This window comes from Paroedura picta, chromosome 7, assembly GCF_049243985.1.
Source record: "Paroedura picta isolate Pp20150507F chromosome 7, Ppicta_v3.0, whole genome shotgun sequence".
NCBI classification, from domain to species: Eukaryota; Metazoa; Chordata; class Lepidosauria; order Squamata; family Gekkonidae; genus Paroedura; species Paroedura picta.
In genome coordinates this window covers 88249268-88271813 of record NC_135375.1, presented here as the reverse complement: position 1 = coordinate 88271813, position 22546 = coordinate 88249268, and the positions used below count along the sequence as shown (strand labels likewise).

The window sequence follows — 22546 nt, the reverse complement described above, 5'->3', positions numbered from 1 at the left end:
TGTCCATGGAGTACAATTCCCATGAGTCCCTGGCAGGGGCTCATGGGAATTGTAGTCCATGGACATCTGGAGGGCCGCAGTTTTGACTACTCCTGATCTAGATCAATGATCTTCAATCTTTTGAAACCTGGAATCCCAGGTGGCAGCTGGGACCCACTGAACTGCTCGCACATGATGCCAATGTTCTTCAAGCAAAGGTTGGATACACACTTTTCTTGGATGCTTTAGGATGATTAGGGCTAATCTTGCGTTGAGCAGGGGGTTGGACTAGATGGCCTGTATGGCCCCTTCCAACTCTATGATTCTATGATTCTATGATGTCACATGACAGGAAGAAGAAAAGGCAGAGTCTCTGAACTTACTGATGCCAAAAGAATCCTCTTTCCCACTGAGTGACATCACCAGCTGTTCTGTTCAGTGTATATGCTAGGAGAGGCAGAAGGCATGGCACCCTTGATCTGTTATGTGTGTATGTGTGTTTCTCAGCAACAGGTTATTTCAAAAAAACCAAGAAATGACATTATTGTGACCCTGCAGATGGGATTCTATGACCCCCACTTCCTGTGATGGTCCTGACCTGTGAACTTGAAGACCCCTGTTCTGAATTGTCAAATAATAGTCTCCATAGTACACAGTGCAGAAAACATTTTCATTGAGGAAGAAAAAGAAAATAAGCACAGGAACGACTCTCATGTTAGCTGTAACATCCACTGTAAAAAATGGGGGCAGAGGGAACAGAAAAAAACAAAACATATATTACCATTCCCTTTCCCTGATTTATGCATCCTTAGACTGTGGTTCTAAAAAGAAGCCCCTGAGGGAATGATGCACAGTAAAGGACATGAAACAGGGGGCAGAGACTATGTTCCTGGGCAGGAAGGCAGTGAACAACAGCAAAACCCCCTCATTCCAAGACTAGATTCATCTGCCAGTTGTGGCTTCTTCAGTGTTGTCAGCTGTCAGCCTGAAGGGAGCCAAGAAACTTTGGGCAGTGGGCTGAATTTCACATATTGATTTGAACTCACCAACTAATTATTTGACTGCCAAAGCTGCTTGATTAGTGTTGTATAATCCATTAGAGCAACAACATTCCCTCATTAAATGGTCTCGATACACAGTCTGTGATTATCTTGCTCCACTGACTTTTTACTGGTTTTTCCCTTAGAAAAAAAAGTTGTATTTGGCAACATCTCCATATTTAATGTTACCTGTATTAAATGGCAGAGGAAATCAAGAACACCGTATGAGCAGAACTATGTGGTAAGTGAAAGTGCTCTTCTGGAATGCATGGGAAGGATGGAAATCAGACTGTGCATTTGTTTTCCACTGTTGAAGGTAATAGTAGGGAGAGATTGTTGCTTGTGATGTGTATGTACAACCCATGTTTGCCTCTTGGATAACGTCTCAAAAACCTGTTTGAACAGATGAGATAGTGGGAGAAAAAACAGATTCGATCTTGCTGGCTTTTTATTTACTTAATTTATTTTCTAGTAAGAAAGCACATTGCAACCAGGAATGCAATGGGCGCTAGGACCCAGGGGACATCTCTCTCTCTCTCCCTCTCTCTCCCTCTCTCTCTCTCTCTCTCTCTCTCTCTCTCTCTCTTTCTCTCTTTCTCTCTCTCTCTCCCCCTCTCGCAGCAGGAGCCATAGGAGATAATCAGGGCTCGTTTGTAGCAGGAAATCAGGGCTCATTTGCAGTTTGGGGCGGCTCTCTCTCTCTCTCCCTTTCCCTCACAGCAGGAGCCATAGCATATAATCAGGGCTCGCTTGTAACAGGGAATCAGGGCTTATTTGCGATTTGGCCAGGCTCTCTGTGTCTCTCTCTCACGCGCTGGCTCCGGTGTGTTCAGAGGGATTTTCCCCCAGTGGAAAAACTGGTTGGATCTAATCCTAGAAGTATACAACAACAGCAACAATACCTGCTTATATAGGGAGCTGAATTGATTGGCTTAGAGATATGATAACTAGAGCAGACAGAAAGAATCTGATAGCACAGTATATTATATATATATCTAATAGATAGGTGTGGCCACCATGTAGGTAACTCAGGGCTTGCAGAAAATTGCAAAATAATTTTTTAACAATGGTAGGGCTAAATAGTCTCACTTCCCCATCCCAAAACAGATGTGCACCATCTACACATGTTGCAGGGGGAGTAAACACTGAACTATAAGCAACACAGTGGCTGAACAAAAAGATCAAGGTGAAAGGGAGGGACCGTGTGGGGGAAATGGTTTGAAAAAAGTGAGAAAAGTAGGAAAGGATCAGAAAAAGTTATGGTGATTGGATTGAGGGGGTAGGAACAAAGGAAGGACAGGCAGGAGAAGAAACTGGGATGGCTACAAGAAGAGGGAGGGAGTGAGGGATGAGCAGCAGTGGGAAGGAAAGACTGAGCAGATGGCTGAGTGAGGAGGCATGGAGAAAAAAATAGCTAGGTGGGTGACTAAAGAGAATGGGGCAGTAGAGATGTAGCAGAGGAAGAGGAGGAGGAAGAAGAAGAAGAAGAGTTGGTTCTTATATGCCGCTTTTCTCTACCCGAAGGAGGCTCAAAGGGGGTTACAATTGCCTTCCCTTTCCTCTCCCCCCAACAGACACCCTGTGGAGTGGGTGTGGCTGAGAGAGCCCTGATATCACTGCTCTGTCAGAACAGTTTTATCAGTGCTGTGGCGAGCCCAAGGTCACCCAGCTGGCTGCATGTGGGGGAGTGCAGAATCGAACCCGGCATGCCAGATTAGAAGTCCGCACTCCTAACCACTACACCAAACTGGCTCTCCAGGAGAATAGGAAGGAGATCCAGAGCAAAGGGGGTGAATCAGGGTAGGAATTAGGGTTGCTGGATTGGTGGAGATATGGTAGATCCATATCATGAGAGAAAGTCCTGAAATGGTAGACTGGACTGTACCACTTCATAATCTTGGGGATTGTGGGAAGATCTCAATTTTGCATGGTCCTTGTAGCAGTCATCCTATAAAATGAACACAGCATGGATTCGTCAGAACCTTGTCCCTGAATGTATTAGGGTGGTGGTTTTTTCTTTTTGTTTTTTGCACGATATGTTTTATATGGAGGAGCATTGGAAAGAGTATTTCCCCTCTTGTAACCTGAAGTGGTACAGTCCCTTCTACCACCTCTTTTTCTTTTTCTTTTGCTGCATGGATCAGGGGCTTCAGTTTGTTTGTACACAAGTATGGTAAATCTTATGTATTTGTTCAGTCTGTTTAAATTAAGGAAGTCTATTAGTGGATATGTATGAAACCATCAGAAATTCACAGCTTTGCATGTGCTTCATTGCAGCTTCATGTACAGGGTCTACGCTGGTACCAGAAGGAATTTCTTCATTCTATGGCTTTTGATTTTGCTGAGAGTTCACAGAGTCCAGCACTGTGCCTTAATTTACATCCAGGCAGCAATTATACTGTTAATATTTCCACAGCAAATTTGGAACATAGTGTCATAGTCTATATAACAACCCCAATCACTGGTGAGTGTTTTCTCTGTTTTTTGTTTTCCCTCTTATATATTATACCAGAGCAAAAGTTAAGAGTGTAAGAGGTAATTGAAGTGATGTACTTTTCTTTCAAGTGGGAAGTGTTGGTCTGAAGCAGCAGAACAAAATTAGAGTCCAGTGGCACATTTAAGGCTAACAAAGTTTTATTCAAGATATGTGCACACAATTCCTCAGATACAATGTCATTAAATGGTTCCAACCATATTCTGCATGATGGCACCACTTCTGGGGTTTCTTGAAGCTTGAAGAATGTTTCAGGGGGTTCTCCATGGTCAAAAAGTGGAGAAAGGCCATGACATTGTGTCTGAGGAAGCGTGTGTACACACGAAAGCTCATACCTTGTTGTTTTTAAAGATGCCACTGGATTCTACATTTGTTCTGCTACTTTTCTTTGCTGTTGTTGCTGTACTTCATTGGGAAGCCCCTCCCTTCTGGAGCTCCTCCACCAGCCATTTGCTTGACTCCAACCAACCCAAAAAGAGCCTCTTGTGGCGCAGAGTGGTAAGGCAGCCGTCTGACAGCTTTGCCCATGAGGCTGGGAGTTCAATCCCAGCAGCCGGCTCAAGGTTGACTCAGCCTTCCATCCTTCCGAGGTCGGTAAAATGAGTACCCAGCTTGCTGGGGGGTAAACGGTAATGACTGGGGAAGGCACTGGCAAACCACCCCGTATTGAGTCTGCCATGAAAACGCTAGAGGGCGTCACCCCAAGGGTCAGACATGACTCAGTGCTTGCACAGGGGATACCTTTACCTTTACCTTTAACCAACCCAAAAACATCCACTGGTCCTTCCTCAGACACCTCCTCCATGACCTGAACCAGCCTGATCTCCCTGGGTTTTTTTCATATTATATTATCATCTTACTATTATTAGATTTATTTCCCGCCACTCCCTACAGGCTCATGACGGGTAACAGTAGTCTTAAAATCCCCCGTTAAAACCCCCACTAAAAGACTATAAAAATACCCAACACGGCGGAAAATACCACTCTCCCCTACCCGAACAAGGACATTGCCCAGGGGGGGCAATGTTCTTCCTCGCCAATCCCAGCCTCAACCATAGACCTGGCGGAAGAGCTCAGTTTTACAGGCCCTGCGGAACGCTGACAGCTCCTGCAGGGCCCGCAGCTCACCCGGGAGCTCATTCCACCAGGTGGGGGCCAGGACGGAGAAAGCCCTGGCCCTGGTTGAGGCTAGGCGCGCTTCTCTTGGGCCGGGAACAACCAGTAGGTTTTCTCCCGCAGAGCGTAGAGCCCTGCAGGGCACATAGGGTGACAGGTATGTGGGTCCCAACCCGCATAAAGCCTTAAAGGTTAGAACCATAACCTTGAACCGGATCCGGACAGCAATTGGCAACCAGTGTAGCTGCCTCAGCACCAGCTGGATGTGGGCCCTCCAAGGTGTGCCAGTGAGGACCCTAGCAGCTGCATTTTGCACTAGCTGAAGTTTCCGGATCAAGGACAAGGGCAGGCCCATGTAGAGCGAGTTACAGAAATCTAATCTGGAGGTGACTGTCGCATGGATCACTGTGGTCAAGTGGTCAGGGGACAGGTAGGGCGCTAGTAGCCGGGCCTGGCGAAGGTGGAAGAATGCCTGGCCCGCTACTCTCTTGACCTGCGCCTCCATAATTACATTGTCGTTCTTATTATATTATCATTAACCAAAGCTATTGAAATTCTGTTAATTTAGAACCACTGCTGGATTATTGTTGATATGTTGTTTTATGACTGTGTTATATGTTTAGACTGTGTATTACCCCTGCAGTGTTTTATGTGAACTGCCCTGAGCCATATGGGAAGGCGGTATAAAAATCGAATGAATGAATGAATGAATGAATGAATGAATGAATGAATGAATGATATATAACCTCAGACAGTAATTTATTGAGGGGAAGGAGTGAAATATATCATTCTGCCCCTGTTAAAGCAAACTGACAAAACGCAGAATATGAATGAACTTTTTTTTTTTGCAGTAGAGCCATTGGAGGTAACAGTGAATTTGGGTTTGATTCAAATACTTGTTTCAGACTTATTTACTGAGTGGCTTTAGGCAAATCACTTACTGCAGTTCAGTGGCTGCCATGACTATGTGGAACGCTGATAGACGCAGTAACTCCCCTCTCTATTTCTGTCATCTGAGCTAGAGCTGTACAACTAACAGAACAGGAAGTAAGCAGACCAAAGCTGGCCTAGACCATTTCCTCTCTGATGTGTTAGTTTTCCTCATGCAGGGAGTTTTTATTTGAGGTAACAATCAGAAGAGGTATCTGCTGCCCAAGGGCTTAAATGGTTCAGTCACTTAAATGGTTCAGTCATTCTGGTGAGCACACAGAGCATGTACAGGAAAATGAATGACCCATACTTTGTGCAAAGTTGTACACATGCAATGGTAAACAGAGTCTTTTGCACTTTGGATTTGAAAACTTTGGATTGTAAACTGCTTGAATTTCTTATCTGAGCAATGTAGGTTGTCAACAAAAGACATCAGTAAACACCCAAACACAAAGGCCGAGGATTACATGTGTTTTCATTTATTAGTTCATTTTGTTGGAATTACTTGAGACAATTTGCAATATATTAAACAAAACCAGCCATCTGTTTTTTTTCTTTTCATGCCCTTTCAAAGCAAGGCACTGGCCAGATGTAAAACAACCTCTAAACAAAACAAGTGTGTCCTGGCCTGTTAATTAAATTTTGCCCTCATTGACCAAGATATTAATCAATCCCTTCTGTTTCATTCATCTACAAATTACCCTGATTATTTGCAGAATTCTAAAATGATCTTTCCATTATGAGTTGTGCTAACCAACTAGGTAAAATGTGTAATGCTCTAGGACAGCCTTTGTCAACTATTATACCATTGAGAAACCCCTGAAATGTTCTTCAAGCTTCAAGAAACCCCAGAAGTGGTGGGGTTGAGAGGCATAGCTGTGTACATGCCCACCCATGCCCCCACTTTCCCACCCTCTCCAAGCCCATCATTGGACATTTTGGGAGGGGGAGCAGGTTGACATGGCCATGCATGGCTGTATAATCTGATAAATGTTTAACTAATTAAAATATATATATTAAAATTATTTTAATCCCACCCATTTGGAAAACCCAGGGCCATCAGAAAAACCCAGGGTCTCATGAAATCTGCGCTGGGTACAATTCAGCATATATGACAAATGAAATGACAGTGCAAGCTCTGAGAACTTACCACGAACCCTAATAAAACTCAAAAGAAGGAGATAAAGAGCTGAGAAGGAAGGTTGTTCTTGTCAATTATGCCCTTTTTCACAACAGCCCGCAACACAATGCAACTCCCATAATGTTCCTGAAGGTCCATGTTCCCAAGGAGGAACAGAAGGTGGCATGGGAGGAATCAGACCTTACGTAGTACAACTCCATTCATACTGCATAGAGTCCAAGCTATGACCCATTATGTACTACGATCACATGACAAATGTGAAATACCTGTGCATACTTCACATGCATTTCACATGGGGGGAAAGTGTGCTAGCTGAGGATGCCCTGTAACGTTAACCCAGTAGAAACACCAAGGGAGCATTTGTAAGCTTTTTACATCCCCCCCAATCTATAATCATCCACTAGGTGAAGCTGTTGAACTTCAGCTGATAAATCGTTTCAGTATCCTCAGCATTTTTCTTAGGAAGTAATTTTTCTAGTCCCTTAACCACTGTGGTACTTTCTCTCCAGTGTAGCTGAGGTGAAAATACTAATAAAAATCCTCAACTGATGACTTGTCTCCTTGCCAGATGTTATATTACTACAAACCACAATGAAATTCCTTTTTCAAAAAGGGCGATGAGGCTGTTGTTATTAATTTTATATTTATAGCATTTGTACCTTGCCTTCTGCACAATCAGAATCACCAAGACATTTAACAATTAAACCAGCTTAATAACGCATCATAAAACCAACTAAAAAGCAGAACTGAAATAACTCAATAAGTGGTAGGCAGCATATTAAAACATGAAGCAGGAGGAGGAGTCATTGAGGAGATGCCAGATAAAGCAAAAAGTCTTCACCTGTCAGCAGAAGACAGTAATAGAAGGAGACAAATGAATCTCCCTGAGGAGGTAATTCCATAGCTTTGACTCTCTGTGCAAGATGGCCTACTCTTGTGTTGCTTTCAGTCCAGCCTCAGAAAGCCTAAAGCAGGGCTTCAGGAGATAACTATAGCTAAGGGTTGCCAAGTTCACTCTGGCCACCAGTGGGCATTTTTTAAACCAGATCTATGTTCAGAAACTCCTGGAGATTTGGAGTTGGAGTCCTCAGTGGGGTATACAGCTATAGTGTCCACCCTCCAAGGCATCCGTTTTCTCTAGGGGAACTGATTTCTGTAGTCTAGAGATTAGCTATAATTCTGGAAAATCCCCAGGTCCCACTTGAAAGTTGGCATACCTATCGTACTAGTTGGGTAGATTTGTATGACAGTAGGCGTTCTTTGGTATGCTGATCCTGAACTATCCAACACTTAGAAATATACCTGGAAACAAATTGGGCGCCAGTGTAAATGGGCCAAGATTGGAGTATTATGAATCCCATGAACCGTGCTTCTCCTGTGTACCAATTCTTGGCCATCTATAGCAGTCTACTAAACGATTCAAGAATTTGTCAGGTGGTAGTGCAAGCCTGCACTATTTGTGACTCAACAAGTTGAGTTTCTCCCTCTAAAGCCTACAAATAATGCTCTGGCCCCTTTTTTAGAGTCCCAGCCTGGCAGTACAATTGGATACGTATAGAGTTCCTAGTGGGTTATGTTTGATTTTGCGCAGTGGTACCCCCTCCACAGCTAGGAATGCCACATTCACAATCCCCATCAATCAGAAGAGCCACATGACTAATATATGCTGGCCTCTCTCTTTCCACCCCTGCTTCTCTGTCTCCTGTTCTGCTTCCATATGCTCCCCTGCCTTGCGTCATTCTGTCAGATGTCCTCTCGAAGGACTTTCTCTGTCCTGTGATTTTACTTCTTGCCTGGTCTCTGTTCATGGTGGCCCTCTGATTATTTCTCAGTATTCAGTAAAAGGGTTGAAAGAAGCCCCCAGATCACAAAATTAGCACAGATGGCATGTGAAAAAGCTACATACGTCTCATAAAGCAGGGTTAGTCAAACTGCGGCCCTCCAGATGTCCATGGACTACAATTCCCATGAGCCCCTGCCAGCATTTGCAAATGGGAATTGTAGTCCATGGACATCTGGAGGGCCGCAGTTTGACTACCCCTGTCATAAAGCTACCGCTGATTTGGTGGTTCATGAGCCTGAATGATAAAGGTGGACTCCAAGCAGAATAAACAAGTAAACATTCTGGTCATTTTGCATCCTAATGAATGCATAACCTTCTTGTTCTTCCTCTCTGCACTCCATTCTTAAATGAGAATCAAATATTATTGGCTTAACTCCATGCTAAAACAAATGATTACCATGAAGCTGCCATGGCTATTCTTTGTAAAAAGCCTCTTTGTTGTCATTAACGCAACAACGTTCTCGTCAGAGGCTGTTTTGTGTGGAAAGCACCAAGATGAAAGGGTTAAGCACTCACACGTCCAGACATGGCTAGTCCTTAGTTGAACCCCCCTCCCCCCGCCCAAGCTGCTTTTGCTTTCAAAAAATCTCCCCCGATCCTGAAATCAGGGCTTTTAAAAGCATGTATTTTTATATAAACATCCAGTTTGCCCTTAAGCACTGATCACATAGTAGCCAAAAAGATATGAAAGAGTGATCTCTGGAATGGCACTTCATGTGCAGAAAGAGGAAATCCATCATGACTGGGATGTGTCTGACTTCATTTATATCTCTTTGGGATTTTGTGCATGCTTCCAAATACATTTCCCCTTCTGTAAGTGACCTCTGGAGAAAGTCATATAAATTGGAATGGTGCTATTATTCATTTGCCTTGAACATGAATATAAAACAGGCTTAGAAAGAGCAGCCAGACAACCTCTGGCATGGAAGGATTGCCCACAGGTATTCAGACAAGGAAGCTCTGGGTGACAGGGAGAGAGTTTGATTTCTGTCTTTGTTTGGGGTTTCAGTATGCCATAGTTCAGGGGTAGTCAACCTGTGGTCCTCCAGATGTCCATGGACTACAATTCCCATGAGCCCCTGCCAGAGAATGCTGGCAGGGGCTCATGGGAATTGTAGTCCATGGACATCTGGAGGACCACAGGTTGACTACCCCTGCCATAGATGACTAATGTCTTTGAGCTGAGCAGGAATCATAAAAAGTTTTGGAGGGGGTCCTAGGGTTCCATGCCAGCAGAGCTTTCCAGCCTTCCTCAACTTTTCTACTGTTGAGAAACCCCTGAAACATTCTTCAAGCTTGGAGAAACCCCAGAAGTGGCACGATTGTGCTGAATATGGTTGGCAAGCTTAGCCACCCGAGGCCCCTCCCCTTTCCACATACAGATCAATATATTCCTATTGGGTCCACCATCAGCTCATGTCAGCCCCCACCCACTGTATAAGGTAATCTCCCTACTTTCCCAAGCATAGTTGTAACACCCAAGTGCAATTTCCCATCTCCAGACTCCATGACTGCAAGGACATTGCATTACAGATCACACCTAGGCTTCCTCTCCTTCCAAGCACCCATCTGTCAACATAAAGTTAACCTATAGCATACACAGAGATCAGAATGAAACTATAAACAACCCCGTACATCAAAGCAAATCCAAGGTCACCAGCTGCCAGCTTCACCCCTCTCCTACAAGTTTGGTGTATTTGTTAGGAGTGCGGACTTCTAATCTGGCATGCTGGGTTCAATTCTGCACTCCCCCACATGAAGCCAGCTGGGTGACCTTGGGCTCGCCACAGCACTGATAAAGCTGTTCTGACTGAGCATTAATATAAGGACTATCTCAGCTTCACCCACCTCATAGGGTGTCTGTTGTGGGGAGAGGAAAGGGAAGGTGACTGTAAGCTGCTTTGAGCCTTCTTCGGGTAGAGAAAAGCAGCATATGAGAACCAACTCTTCTTCTTCATCTTCTTCTTCCGATAACACAAAGACACAAATGAGGCGTACTGTAACGCCATGGCAGGTTGCAGATGCCAACCTGACTATCGCCATGTGTCAGTTACAACTTGACAGCACTTAATTATTATTGTACATTCTCAATGGGCAGCTTTTGCATTAATTTTCAGACAACAAACTATCCTTCTTTATGTATGTCATTAATATTATTCATGTTTTGAAAGCATTGGTTTTCAGATATGGATTTCAATTTGTAATCCTTTATTCAGCATTAGGGTTTTTAAAATTAGTCTCTTATTAGTCATGTGGGTCACTTCCATTGAGAGGAACGTTCCTAAAGCCATGAGAACATTCCCATGAGAACCAGTGTTGTCCAGGCTGAACATGGACAGTTATGTTCAAATTCTTGCACAGACATCTAATCAGTGGCCAGACTTGCTGCTCAGATTGAAATCTCAAGGACTTTTATCAACATCCTCCTCCTACTCCTCCGTAAATTAAACATTAAAAACAGACTGCTGGACCGGATTGATGTTGATAGCAAATAAAGATGCTAAATATATATTCTTGGATCCTAAATTGCCATTCCATCATCATAAAATTAATTCTGCAAACAGAACAGCATTTCCATTTGGAGAAGAGAGGAGGGTGAATCTCAATAATTCCCTTTCCCCATTACTGCCCCTCCCAGCAGTTTGGGGTGTGTGTGTGTGCGGTACTGACCTGAAGAGACACAATTTCAACAGGTCCAGACCACAGCAGTGAGAGGAGAGAGGCAGGGTATTTGACTTGCTCTAGCACAGTTCTGCTTTGTGCATTATAAGCAATTTCTACCACAATAACAATATTAATGGTGATATATGGCTTGCCTTTTAGATCCGCGAAGCCCAGAAGTGAAATTTATATCAGCAGAAGGTTCTTCTCCAGTATTCAACCTTACGAAGGCCGAAGAAAGTAATGGACCTATAAGGTCCCTAGATTTTCTGTTGTATATGATTGACTTGCTGGGAATATATCTGATATTTACACCCAGCTATTTTGAATTTTGTCCTTCTAAATTTCACAGCAAATCAGGGGATTTAATTTCTACCACTTGCTTATTTAAGGTTGCTTATTTACTTCTTGGTCTTAGAAATGTCCTAGGCATGGTATTTTATGCCACACAGTCAAAATCTTGCTCCTATATTGGTTAACCCAGGAAGATATGAAAGGTAACACTTCCCAGTTCCACACTTGCAATCATTAACCTGGATCTGAATTTCCCTTCAAGTGTAAGCAAGCACTCACTCTAGTTATCAATACAGTAGGATAGTTAAAGGATATTAAAGAGCATTTAGCCTGTCTGTCTGGCCTAGTAAAGGGAGAGCCACATTTAGCTCACCTCATTCGGAAATAGGCTGTATTATCTTGGGCAGGGATTCCCAACCTGGGGTCCACTGACTCCTAAGGGTCTGCAGGAGTTCTGGAGGGGGTCTGCAGCCTTTCCCATCTTACCTTTATGGAATTGGCCACAAGGTAGGGAACTGGTTGCCTGCACCCAGAGATTGGGGGAGGGAACAAAAAGAGGGAGAAGGGTACAAGTGGTGATGTCATTTTTGGGGGGCAAGGCAGGTAGGCGTGACCAGTCAACATCACTTCTGGGGCTCCTCAAAGCCTGAAAATATATTTCAGGGGCTCCTCCACAGTCAAATGGTTGAAAAAGGTTGGTCTTGCACATAGCACTGTACCTCCTTCCCTTGCATATCAGATGATCAAGATTGTAGCTGATTAAGAAATTGTAAAACAGTTTGCATACAAGATGGCAACAAAGTATAAACTTGCTGGGGAAGCTTCCCTTTGTTCTTATTCTAATAGTCACTTTTTAACATATTGACTGCTTAAGTATCAGAAATGAGATGTTAATTAATGGCTTAATCGTTCTAAGGGGTTTCCTGTAGAATTTTTTTTTGCCTTTAAAAAAAATACTACTACCACATTGTTGGGTATATTTTGTGTAAACGTAGCAGAGTTAATATATAAATGATGAGGCCAGATAAGGCAGTATTAAAGAATATAAAAAGATTATTTTGCTAGAACTGTCAGGGTAGGGAATACTGAAAGGTAAAACAGTAAAAATACATAGCTTCTGTGAACTCTGCACCTAAGGTATTACATAGTGAGAATTCAAAATGGATCTCCTTCTGCCTAAAGCAGAACTCTTTTGAAACAAAGAGAGGAAGGACGAATCTTCTCTCCCAGCCTCTGTTGCTTGTGTGTAAACAGACACACCCTGAATGGAAAAACAACATTTACACACCAGTAAACAAAATCACATGACTCACTTTGCGTGTTCCCACTAGCAACTAGTGTCAACTAGTTAACCCTTTGTCTGACAGTCAGTGGCTGACTCTTGCTAAAAGACAAGTCTAGCATGCATTCTGAACCAGTTCTAGGTTCTATCTCTTTTTCATGCTTTAGCATCATACTGTAATATGACTGCGTAATGCAGTTGAAAATAAATGCTTGATCTCAATAGCTTTTGTTAAGTTGAATGGAGCATAGTAAGTAGACTGTGTTTGGGGAGAAATCTACTTCCTGTAGGAATTTAGGTTTACCAGAGGCAAGGCACATAATTAACCTATGCCAGTCTTTCTCAGCTTTCTTACCATGGAGAAACCCCTGAAACATTATTCAGACTTCAAGAAACTCCAGAAGAGGTGCGATCATATAGAATATGGTTGAGAAGCATAGCTGTGTACACGCCCACCAGAGGCCCTTCCCCTTATCAATCCTCCAGGCCCATCATTGGCCATTTTGGGAAGGGGGAGGTCAACATGACCATATGTAGTCATAGCACCCGATAAATAGTTAGCAAATTTAAAAATAAATTAAAAATTAGTTCCCAACCATTTAGGAAACCCTTCCAGGACCATCAGGAAACTCCAAGGTTTCACAAAGCCCTGGGTGAGAAAGCCTGGTCTACACCCTGACAATGTCCCAGCATATTGTCTGTCATGTAATTGTCACTTCCTCTTTGTAGAAAAAAGTAAGAGGTGCAGGGACCCTTATCTCTGATTCTGGGTGTCCCAGCCTTCAATGGAGATGGAACCTTTGTAAAGTAGCTGCAGTGAAGCTCTCTGTGTATTGTACGAAGGAGGTTCAACCTTCTCATTACAAAGTCCTCATGTTTGTTGAGGAGCAGCACAAGTATTTTATGTCACATGTGCAGTGGGGGTTTTTTGCCTTTGTACAGCCAGTTTGGTGTAGTGGTTAGGAGTGTGGACTTCTAATCTGGCATGCCAGGTTTGATTCTGCGCTCCCCCACATGCAACCAGCTGGGTGACCTTGGGCTCGCCACGGTACTGATAAAACTGTTCTGACCAGGCAGTGATATCAGCGCTCTCTCAGCCTCACCCACCCCACAGGGTGTCTGTTGTGGGGAGAGGAATGGGAAGGTAACTGTAAGCCGCTTTGAGCCTCCTTCAGGTAGAGAAAAGCGGCATGTAAGAACCAACTCTTCTTCTTCCCTTCTTCAGTTCTTTCTGTTCATGAGAACAGCATTCAAGAAGAAACGGCTATAGCCCCACTCTGCCCTGCTGTCTTCACATCCTCAAATGGTTCCATGGAGCAGTTGTTGTAAAAGTCATGTTGTGCAGCTACGCATCAGTTTCACAACAGAACCAGTAGAGGCTTTGTGATGCAGTTTGAGGACATAATAATGGGGGGAGAAGCACAGCCTCTATGTACTGTGCTTATAAGCAGAAAAGAACCAGTGTCCATATGAGAGGTACAAAATTCCTATGGCAAGTGTGGTTCGAAGTCCTCACATTGTTCCCCAACAAACACAAGGACTTTATAATGGGTGGATGTGGATGGAGCCGGCGGCTAATTGCGTCATCCATGGGTCCCAATATATGCTCCTCTTCTAATGATGGTAGTCTTAGAAGAAAAAAATGACAGTGCTGATTCTTTTGCAAGTCATGTAGTCTAATTTTCTATGTAGCAGAACTCCAAATCTGATGTTGTGAACAGAGTTATGCCAATGCTTCTGAATGCAGTTTAATAATTTGCGGTTGTGTGTTGTTTTGTTTCATGAGCTGTAATAAGTAATTCAGTGAAGGCCAATGATGGGAACTATTAAACAAAGTAGTGCTCTAAAGCAGGGGTAGTCAACCTGTGGTTCTCCAGATGTCCATGGACTACAATTCCCATGAGCCCCTGCCAGCAAATGCTGGCAGGGGCTCATGGGAATTGTAGTCCATGGACATCTGGAGGACCACAGGTTGACTACTCATGCTCTAAAGGGAATAAGTGCCAGGCATCAAATGGCAATTGAATATAAGTTCCTTTTGACAGTGCTTGATGCTTTTCTGTCTCATTCTAGTGCCTACCAAGTGATTGTCGTTCCCTGGAGACCACAGTGCAACTTTAATTGTTATTCCTTGACTACCCAAACTTACTTCAGCAATGGCGCTGACTCTGATGGGTACGCAACGGCTGAATTCCCAGCCAAAGACCTTACTGACAACGGACTGGCCTTTGCTCTTGGAGACAGACTTTACTATGGGAAATTTTACAATGCTCCCTTGAAACAAGAAAAAGATTATTGTGTTATACTAAGGACCGTCAGTGAATGGAATGAGGTAGGGCCTCTTTCCAGTTTCTTGGCTTGAACAACAGCAGTATATTAAAATGAGATCTATATAGCCATATTCTCAAATCAGTGCTTTGTAGTGCAAACATCTCCAAGCTTTCAAACTTCACTTTGGGTGAAGACTGATGTAACACTGATGAAGGACACCTTTGAAAGAGGCACCTTCCTGTTGGCATTGAGCTCTTTTGCAGAGGTCAGCTATGCATGCCGCAGTCCAGCATGGCAGCTGAGATGTCACCCATAACTCTTTGCAATCATCAGTGCTTGGAACAGTTTGCTCTTTTTAAAAACGGGATTTAAAAATGAATAAGCCAGAGGTATGCAGATGCAGCAAGCAGTGTTTTTTAAAATTTTGAAAAGACCCTGTTTGGATCGTGGGAGATGGCTGAGCCAGTGTTCCAGTCATTCACAAGCATGTCTGCCACTAAGTATCAAAGCTAATAGAAATCTGCTTCATTCCATGGCTAAGGAGACCCACTGTGTCGAAAACAAAAAATATTACAACAGTCTTTCCCCAACATACAATGGAATGGAACAGCTGATAGAGGGAAGCTTTTCTGCAAAATAATTTAAAAGCTTTCCTTTTAATTGTGTGTGTGTGTGTGTTTGTAAGATGCTATGCATTAAAAAGGAACCTCTTGTGCCGCAGAGTGGTAAGCGGCAGAAATGCTGTCTGACGCTGTCCATCCACGAGGTTGGGAGTTCAACCCCAGCAGCCGGCTCAAGGTTGACTCAGCCTTCCATCCTTCCGAGGTCGGTAAAATGAGTACCCAGCTTGCTGGGGGGTAAACGGTCATGACTGGGGAAGGCACTGGCAAACCACCCCGTATTGAGTCTGCCATGAAAACGCTAGAGGGTATCACCCCAAGTGTCAGACATGACTCGGTGCTTGCACAGGGGATACCTTTACCTTTACCTTTACCTTATGCATTAAGAACATTAACCTTAGCCTGAACTAACTTTTGAAATGAATAGTAGCAGATAACTTTTACTCCACTCTTAATTCTAAAACCAGTCCAAGATTAAGGGTTGGATCCAGTGGAAGAGTTACAGACACAGTATTTCCCTGCCTTCCCCAAGTGCTCAGCCATTTGTCCCAAAATTCCTCTAGGGATTGTGAGCACCTCACAACCAAAATGTGCCACCTGACAGGGTGCTGCAGCAACGTGAGGAGGAAATCTTATTTCTTTCTTCTCTGCTGGTGTAGGCATCAAATGGAAGAGAGAAAGGTAATTGTGCCGGATTCCCACTCATTCGTGCAAACCGCTATTTGGGGTGGGGTGGGGAGCTTTTTCAGGGCCATTCCCCCTCCCCCCATCAGTCTCTGCTATTGGTCTAGTCCTCAAAAGAGTCACACTTTCTTAATCCCATTGACTTCAACCATTTTAGAAGGGTGTAACTCTGCTCAGGATGACACAGTTTAGACCCCAGGTTAAAATAGAATTCCTATTTGTTGAAATGTCAGGGTTTTCCCCCCATTATTCTAAGGTCAGCCACCTTGTCCACATGGTTGACTCTTAATAGCGCTTTTGGAAATCCTCGTCACATGAATCCAGGCACAAATCATTATATGCTGAAATAGGATTAATAAAATAAAAAACTGGAAGTGAAATCCTGCTCATATGCTGGTGAAGTTTTGATTAGCCGTGGGTGGTGATTGTCTGGTTCTTTCTTCTGAATTTGTTTGCTACATTCCAAGACAGCTATTGTTTCGATTGCTCAGAGATTTGTGCCAGCATTTCTAGCTGCAGATACTGGGCTGGGGAAGGAAAAGCTACAAAACTGATTATTCATACAAAAGATTGGCTCCGAACTGACTCCACTTGGGGCCTCCAATATTGTTTGACCGTAGTGTCATCATACTAATACCTCCCAACTCTTTTTTAAATTGCTCGTGAGACTCTTCTATTTTGAATCCCTTGATACTCTGTAGTCCTAGGAAAGGAGTGTTTATGGTTTCACACCATAAGTTGAGAATCTGCTGTTTTTGAAAAGTCAGAATACTGCAATAGGCTGGTTCAAAAACTGTTTATTTATTGACTGCATTTATACTCCACCTTTCCCTCCTAATGGGGACCCATGGTTTACACCAAGGATGGCCAAACTGTGGCTCTCCAGATGCCCATGGACTATAATTACCATGCTGGCAGGAGCTCATGGTAATTGTAGTCTATGGACGTCTGGAGAGCCACAGTTTGGCAAACCCTGGTTTACACAATTCTCATGTATTGTTATGTTTTAAGGTTTTAATGGATGTTTTTGCATCATCTTGTGCTGGTCTATGACCGTAATAAAACTAACTGCACTGAACCTGTCCTCCACACAACAACAATAACCCTGTGACGTAGATTAGGTTATGATCGTGTGGCTGGCCTCAAATCGCTCGGCGGGCTTCCATGGCAGAGTGGGGATTTGAACTTGGTTCTCCCAGATCATAGTCTGATACTCTAACCACTATGGCACACTGGTTCTGTTTAGATATTATATTTTCCATGGCTTTGCTGCCCTACATCTGCCTGCTGGTTTCATTCCCAACATGAACTTCAGAACTGGCACATGTGCAGGTTGTTGTAGCTGTCAGGTCTAGGATTTCCATTTGTTTTAAATAGGTTCTGATACATACCAGCACATAAGCACATTGATTAAGATTTGGGTTTTCTCGTATTATTTAATGTACTTAAGTGATCGGGTCAAGTGTTTTCTTGCTGTGTGATTCACATCTCAATCTGAAGAAGAATTGCACCCTTCCAGTTCAGCTGGAGACAATGGGCTTTGGATTGCAAGAAAGAAAAAAAAACCAATGCACATATATGCTGAAAGTTATGCATCAGTAGTTTGTAAGGGGAAAATGACTAAGATTGCAAACTGCGACTAGTTGTACACCTGTGGCAGTCTGAAAAATGAAGAATAACAGTTCGCTAAAGCATTGCTATTGCTGCAGTATCTAGATCAGATGACTGTAAATCTCGGCATCCCGGAAGGAAATACTAATGGGGAAATATGCACATTCCTAATTGTTTGTTCAAGTAAGCACACAGCTGGGAACAATATGAACTGCAGAATGTTAAAAAAATGTGCTGTGTGAGGCCTGTTCTGGCTATAGCCATTGTGCACTAAATCACTATATTCTCCAATTAATTCTTCTATCTAACCTGTTCTTTATTTCATAAGCCTTGATCCAGAATTCTGTGTAACTAGTTCTTCATGTTCAAGGGTCCTTTGGACTTTGACTCTAGCTCTGCCTTGAAACCGAGGCAAGTTCCAAAAACAACTTGTGATATGTCATGATGCTCTAGCATTCAAAATACAAACTGAAACATTCTGTCAGGCATTTTGCGTCCTTCAGTACAATGGCTGAAATTCAGTTAAAGTTCCTCTTTGTGGAATAGAATAGATCGTGTGGCTGTGCATTTCCTTCCATCACAAAGACTTTAATTTTTAATTAAAGTGCTTCAATTAAAAGTCCTTCAATTAAAAGTCTTTCAAAAGACTTTAATTAAAGTGCCTCAAACAAATTTTGACAAGGAGCACATTGTGTTAGTTGTGTGGATTTGGCCGTGTTGGTTCTCTAAACTAGTATTTAAAAAACATGAGCCATGTTGTTAAAATAGTACACAGCATGCAGAACAGCTTTTAAGATAAGAATTCTTCTTAGTCCAGCCAAGTATAACTCCTTCAGGCTGAACTATTTGTTTTGCAGACTGTTCTGGGGGATGAAATGCTTTCTGCAAATAAAATCAATGATGTGTACAGTTTTTCATTCCTGCAGGGGAGATTCCTTTAGTTGTGTGACCTAAATGAAACAAGAGAACATGAATGCTATGAGTTAGAAGAAAATATGGGCAATTCTTGTTGCTTAGCACTTCCAGCTCTTATATTGTTCACTTACTATTTTCCTCAAGTGACAGTAGCATACGTAAACAACATAGTAAAAAAGAGAGTCCTGAGTTTTAATCGTTTTGCACTTTTCTCATACTTATTTTCAGAACTTGTGCCCTTTTAGGTGAAAGAAGGGCATAACCCATTACCTCCCATGTAGTCAAAAACTAACATCTTCCATGCTTCTTTCCACTTCCCTGCATTGTATATTCAGCAGTTGTAGCCTTTTATTTCCTTAAAGCAGCCTTTTTAAATCTTTTGACCTTGGAAGAACCCTTGAAGTAATTTTTCAGGCTTTGAGGAACACTGGAAGTGATGTCAACTGGCCACACCTCCCTGCCACACCCCTGGAAGTGACACGTCACCAGAAGTGACATCACCACCCATGTTAACAAGCAGGTTTGAGGAGGACTGCGGGGATTGGGGAGAGACAGGAGGCAGTTTAAGGTGGGAGTAGGTGTGCAGGCTCTGCCCGCTCCCAGGTGCAGAAGCCACAGGACTTCTCAGGTGGCAGAAAGAGGGAGCAATGGAAATGGCTGGTTCCCTAGCTGGTGGCCAAGTCCATTAAGGCAGGAGGGAAAAGGCTATGGACCCCCTCTTGAGCTCCTGCAGACCCCTGGGGGTCCATGGACTCCTGGTAGGGAATCCCCGCCTTAAAGGAATAAAGATACTAGCTGAAACTTTTTTTTTCTCCTGTGACAGTGGGTTGGATGGATCCTGAGGTCCCCATCCACAAAGTGAGGGATTCTTGTATTCCAGATCACAGAAAGAAGATTCTTCACTTAGCAGAAAGATCAAAACAAACATGTTGAATTTCCCTTCCTGTGCAGAGTATAGATGTTTGCAGTGGCCAGGATCCAAAGATTAGCATAATTAATTCTGGATATCCATGGGAATTCCTGGATGTTTTTTGTTTGTTTGTTTGTTTTAGCAGCCTCCCAGGTATAACAAATCCCGTTTGACACTTAGGGGAATTCCCAAAACAGTTTGTGATATGCCAAAGTGACATTTCAAAACAAACACATTTGAGAAGAAGGGGGTCAAAGGGGGCAAACCCAATATCTCGGGTACAGGTGAAGGTAGTAGCACTTTGCATCCTGCCACCATACTTATCAGTTTGCAGAATCAGTATATTTAGGGTCATACCAAATCTCCCAACAATTTTTGAATATGAATTTTTCCCCAAGAAAGGGGAAAAGACTGGCGCCTGCCTTTTCCCCTCCTCCTGAGAGCAAATAACAGTGCAGTGGAGGATCCATTTTGATTAAGGAAACTGGGGTGTAAAGAGTTAAACTCGCTCTTCTGCAATCCCAGGCCAAATCAGGCCTCCCTGCTGCTTCAGTGAACATTTGCAGAACACCGGAGTGCAACCTGGTCCTTCTTCTCCTAATATCTCAACCATTTTGACCTTTAGCAGATCAACTGTGAAAGGGAAACAGGTTGTAACTCGCCCTGTTGAATAAATGGGACTTGAGCTCCCATTAATAAATTGCAGTAAAAGACAGATGGTCACAAGAAATGTGTGAAAACATTTCTCTGAGGGCCAAATTTACACAACAATAACCCTATGCAGAACTAGGATCTGATTTCCTGGTGCTTATTTATTTTTATTTTCTACTTTAAAGTAGTGGAATGTGTATTTTGGTTTGAGGATATACTACTCTTACATGACAGAACATGTCTTCAGTGGGTTGTAGTGGTTAAGAGCTGTGGACTTTAATCTGCAGAACTGGGTTTGATTCTTCATTCCTCTACATGCAGCCAGCTGAAAGATCTTGGCCTAGTCACAGTTCTATTATGGCTGTTCTCAGAGCATTTGTCTTAGAGCTCTCTCAGCCCCACTTACCTCACAGGGTGTCTGTTGTGGGGAGAGGAAGGGAAGGGTGTTTGTAAGCCACTTTGAGACTCCTTCGGGTAGTGAAAGGTTTGGTATAAAAAACTATTCTCTTGGTCTTCTTCACTCAAAGTTCACAACAAAACCTAGATTTCAGGGAGAAGATTTCTAATTTGACTTTCTCCCTGACATAACTAGTTTTCTCTGTTCAGGAATTTATCTTGTGTGATGACATATTCAGTCTTATAAAGCCCTTCCCTCAGCTTTACCACCTCAGTGAAAACAGACTTTTAGGAAAACAGTGCTGTAGACTCTTTGTTTTTATTTCTCAGGTGAGAACACAATCCTGCATAGCCTGGGCCCAAATTAAAGGTATGTGTTGTTGTTTTCCAATTTATTGGGAAAGTGACATTTCTAGCTATATCCTGCTGTAAAAATAATAGACAGCATGGCTTTTAATTCATTCTTGAGTTGTGCCACAAAAAAAGTCAGAGTTGTAAATATGATGAATGGGGGGGGGGGGGAAACAAAACAAATTGGAAGGAACCACACCAAGGTTTGTGATCATGATATAGCTCAGCAGTTCTCAGCCTTCCCGCTGCTGCGAACCCCACCACTGCCACCAACGTGGCAGTGGCGGCAACCCAAAGGAGGGCGTAGGGTTGCATCGTCCAACGCACTGACAATCATGGAAGGCCAACGCACTGACAATCATGGCCAGCAGTGTGGAGGAGAGGGGCAACTCCGGCACCTGCATGCGGGCGCTGGCTGGCGCACCACCGGCACCTTCCCCTCTGCGCTGTGGCACTGGCTGCCTTACTTCCATGATTGCCAGTGCGTTCCCAACCCTATGACCCCCTTTGGGTCGCTGAGGCTGCCACCGCTGCCACAGAAGCAGGTAAACCAGCAGTTCTTAACCTTCCCCTTTGGGTTGCAACCAAAGAGAAGGAGCCCTAACCCAAGTCATGGTCTTGTGTACCATCAGGCAACTCACCTAACAAACTATTCCATGACTTTGTGTGGTTCCAAGTTCTGCAAGAAGACAGAAGGCAATTCTGTCCTCTCTCCTACATTGTTTTCTGTAGCAGAACCAGCCACCCTGGTGCCGGTTTGCCCCTTTCTTTGGTTCCATGTATTCTGGGATCCCTAGAAAGGAACCAACTGGGGACCGCTTTGGATGTTTCTACTAGTGAAAATGGCACAAGAGAGAAGCAGAAGCCCTTTAGCTCCACTTTCAGCCATTGAAGTCATACTGAGCAGCAGAGCAGCTTGTATATCCCCAGATGGTACGTGTGACCTTGAGGCAATTGTAAGCTGGGATGCCTGACCAGGCTTACATCTATCATATAGCTAGGCTCTTGGGACTTTTAGTGTTTACAAAATGCTCAGGCTTGCCCAGTGGAACTATTTAAAAAATTACCATTGTACAGTGAGTTCCCCCCCCCCCAATGCCTTATCACAAGCTGCTTTTAAAACTTCCCTCCTTTTCAGTAGAAGTTTTCCATGAACTAAAAAGAACTGATGGTTGATAAACACAAGCTCTAAACCTCCCTAAGTATGAAAATACTTGTGTGGCTCTTGGTGTGAGTGAAAAAACAGTCTTTATATTATATAGACCAGCATTTCTCAGGACCTAGCTACACAGTGCATGTTTCCTGGGCCAAGATTATTCTTACAGTGTGCCTGTAGGCCAAGCTGGGAGTGTTGACT

General features: G+C 43.4%; 1 protein-coding gene and 1 long non-coding RNA gene across 4 annotated transcripts in view; one reads left to right on the top strand and one right to left on the bottom strand.

Annotated features, from left to right (window-relative positions):
- SUSD1 (sushi domain containing 1) overlaps positions 1-22546 on the top strand; it is a 59206-nt gene that overhangs the window by 30076 nt on the left and 6584 nt on the right. For all 3 annotated transcript variants that reach the window (XM_077345305.1, XM_077345304.1, XM_077345303.1), the window contains 5 exons: positions 1166-1260; positions 3297-3483; positions 11367-11460; positions 14854-15112; positions 21169-21208. In XM_077345305.1, the coding sequence (XP_077201420.1) occupies positions 1166-1260; positions 3297-3483; positions 11367-11460; positions 14854-15112; positions 21169-21208 (675 nt within the window). The remainder of the gene's footprint in view (positions 1-1165; positions 1261-3296; positions 3484-11366; positions 11461-14853; positions 15113-21168; positions 21209-22546) is intronic.
- Positions 18663-22546, bottom strand: part of LOC143841243 (uncharacterized) — a 50492-nt gene continuing 46608 nt past the window's right edge. The window contains exon 3 of the long non-coding RNA XR_013232641.1: positions 18663-18916. This is a non-coding gene — a long non-coding RNA (uncharacterized LOC143841243). The remainder of the gene's footprint in view (positions 18917-22546) is intronic.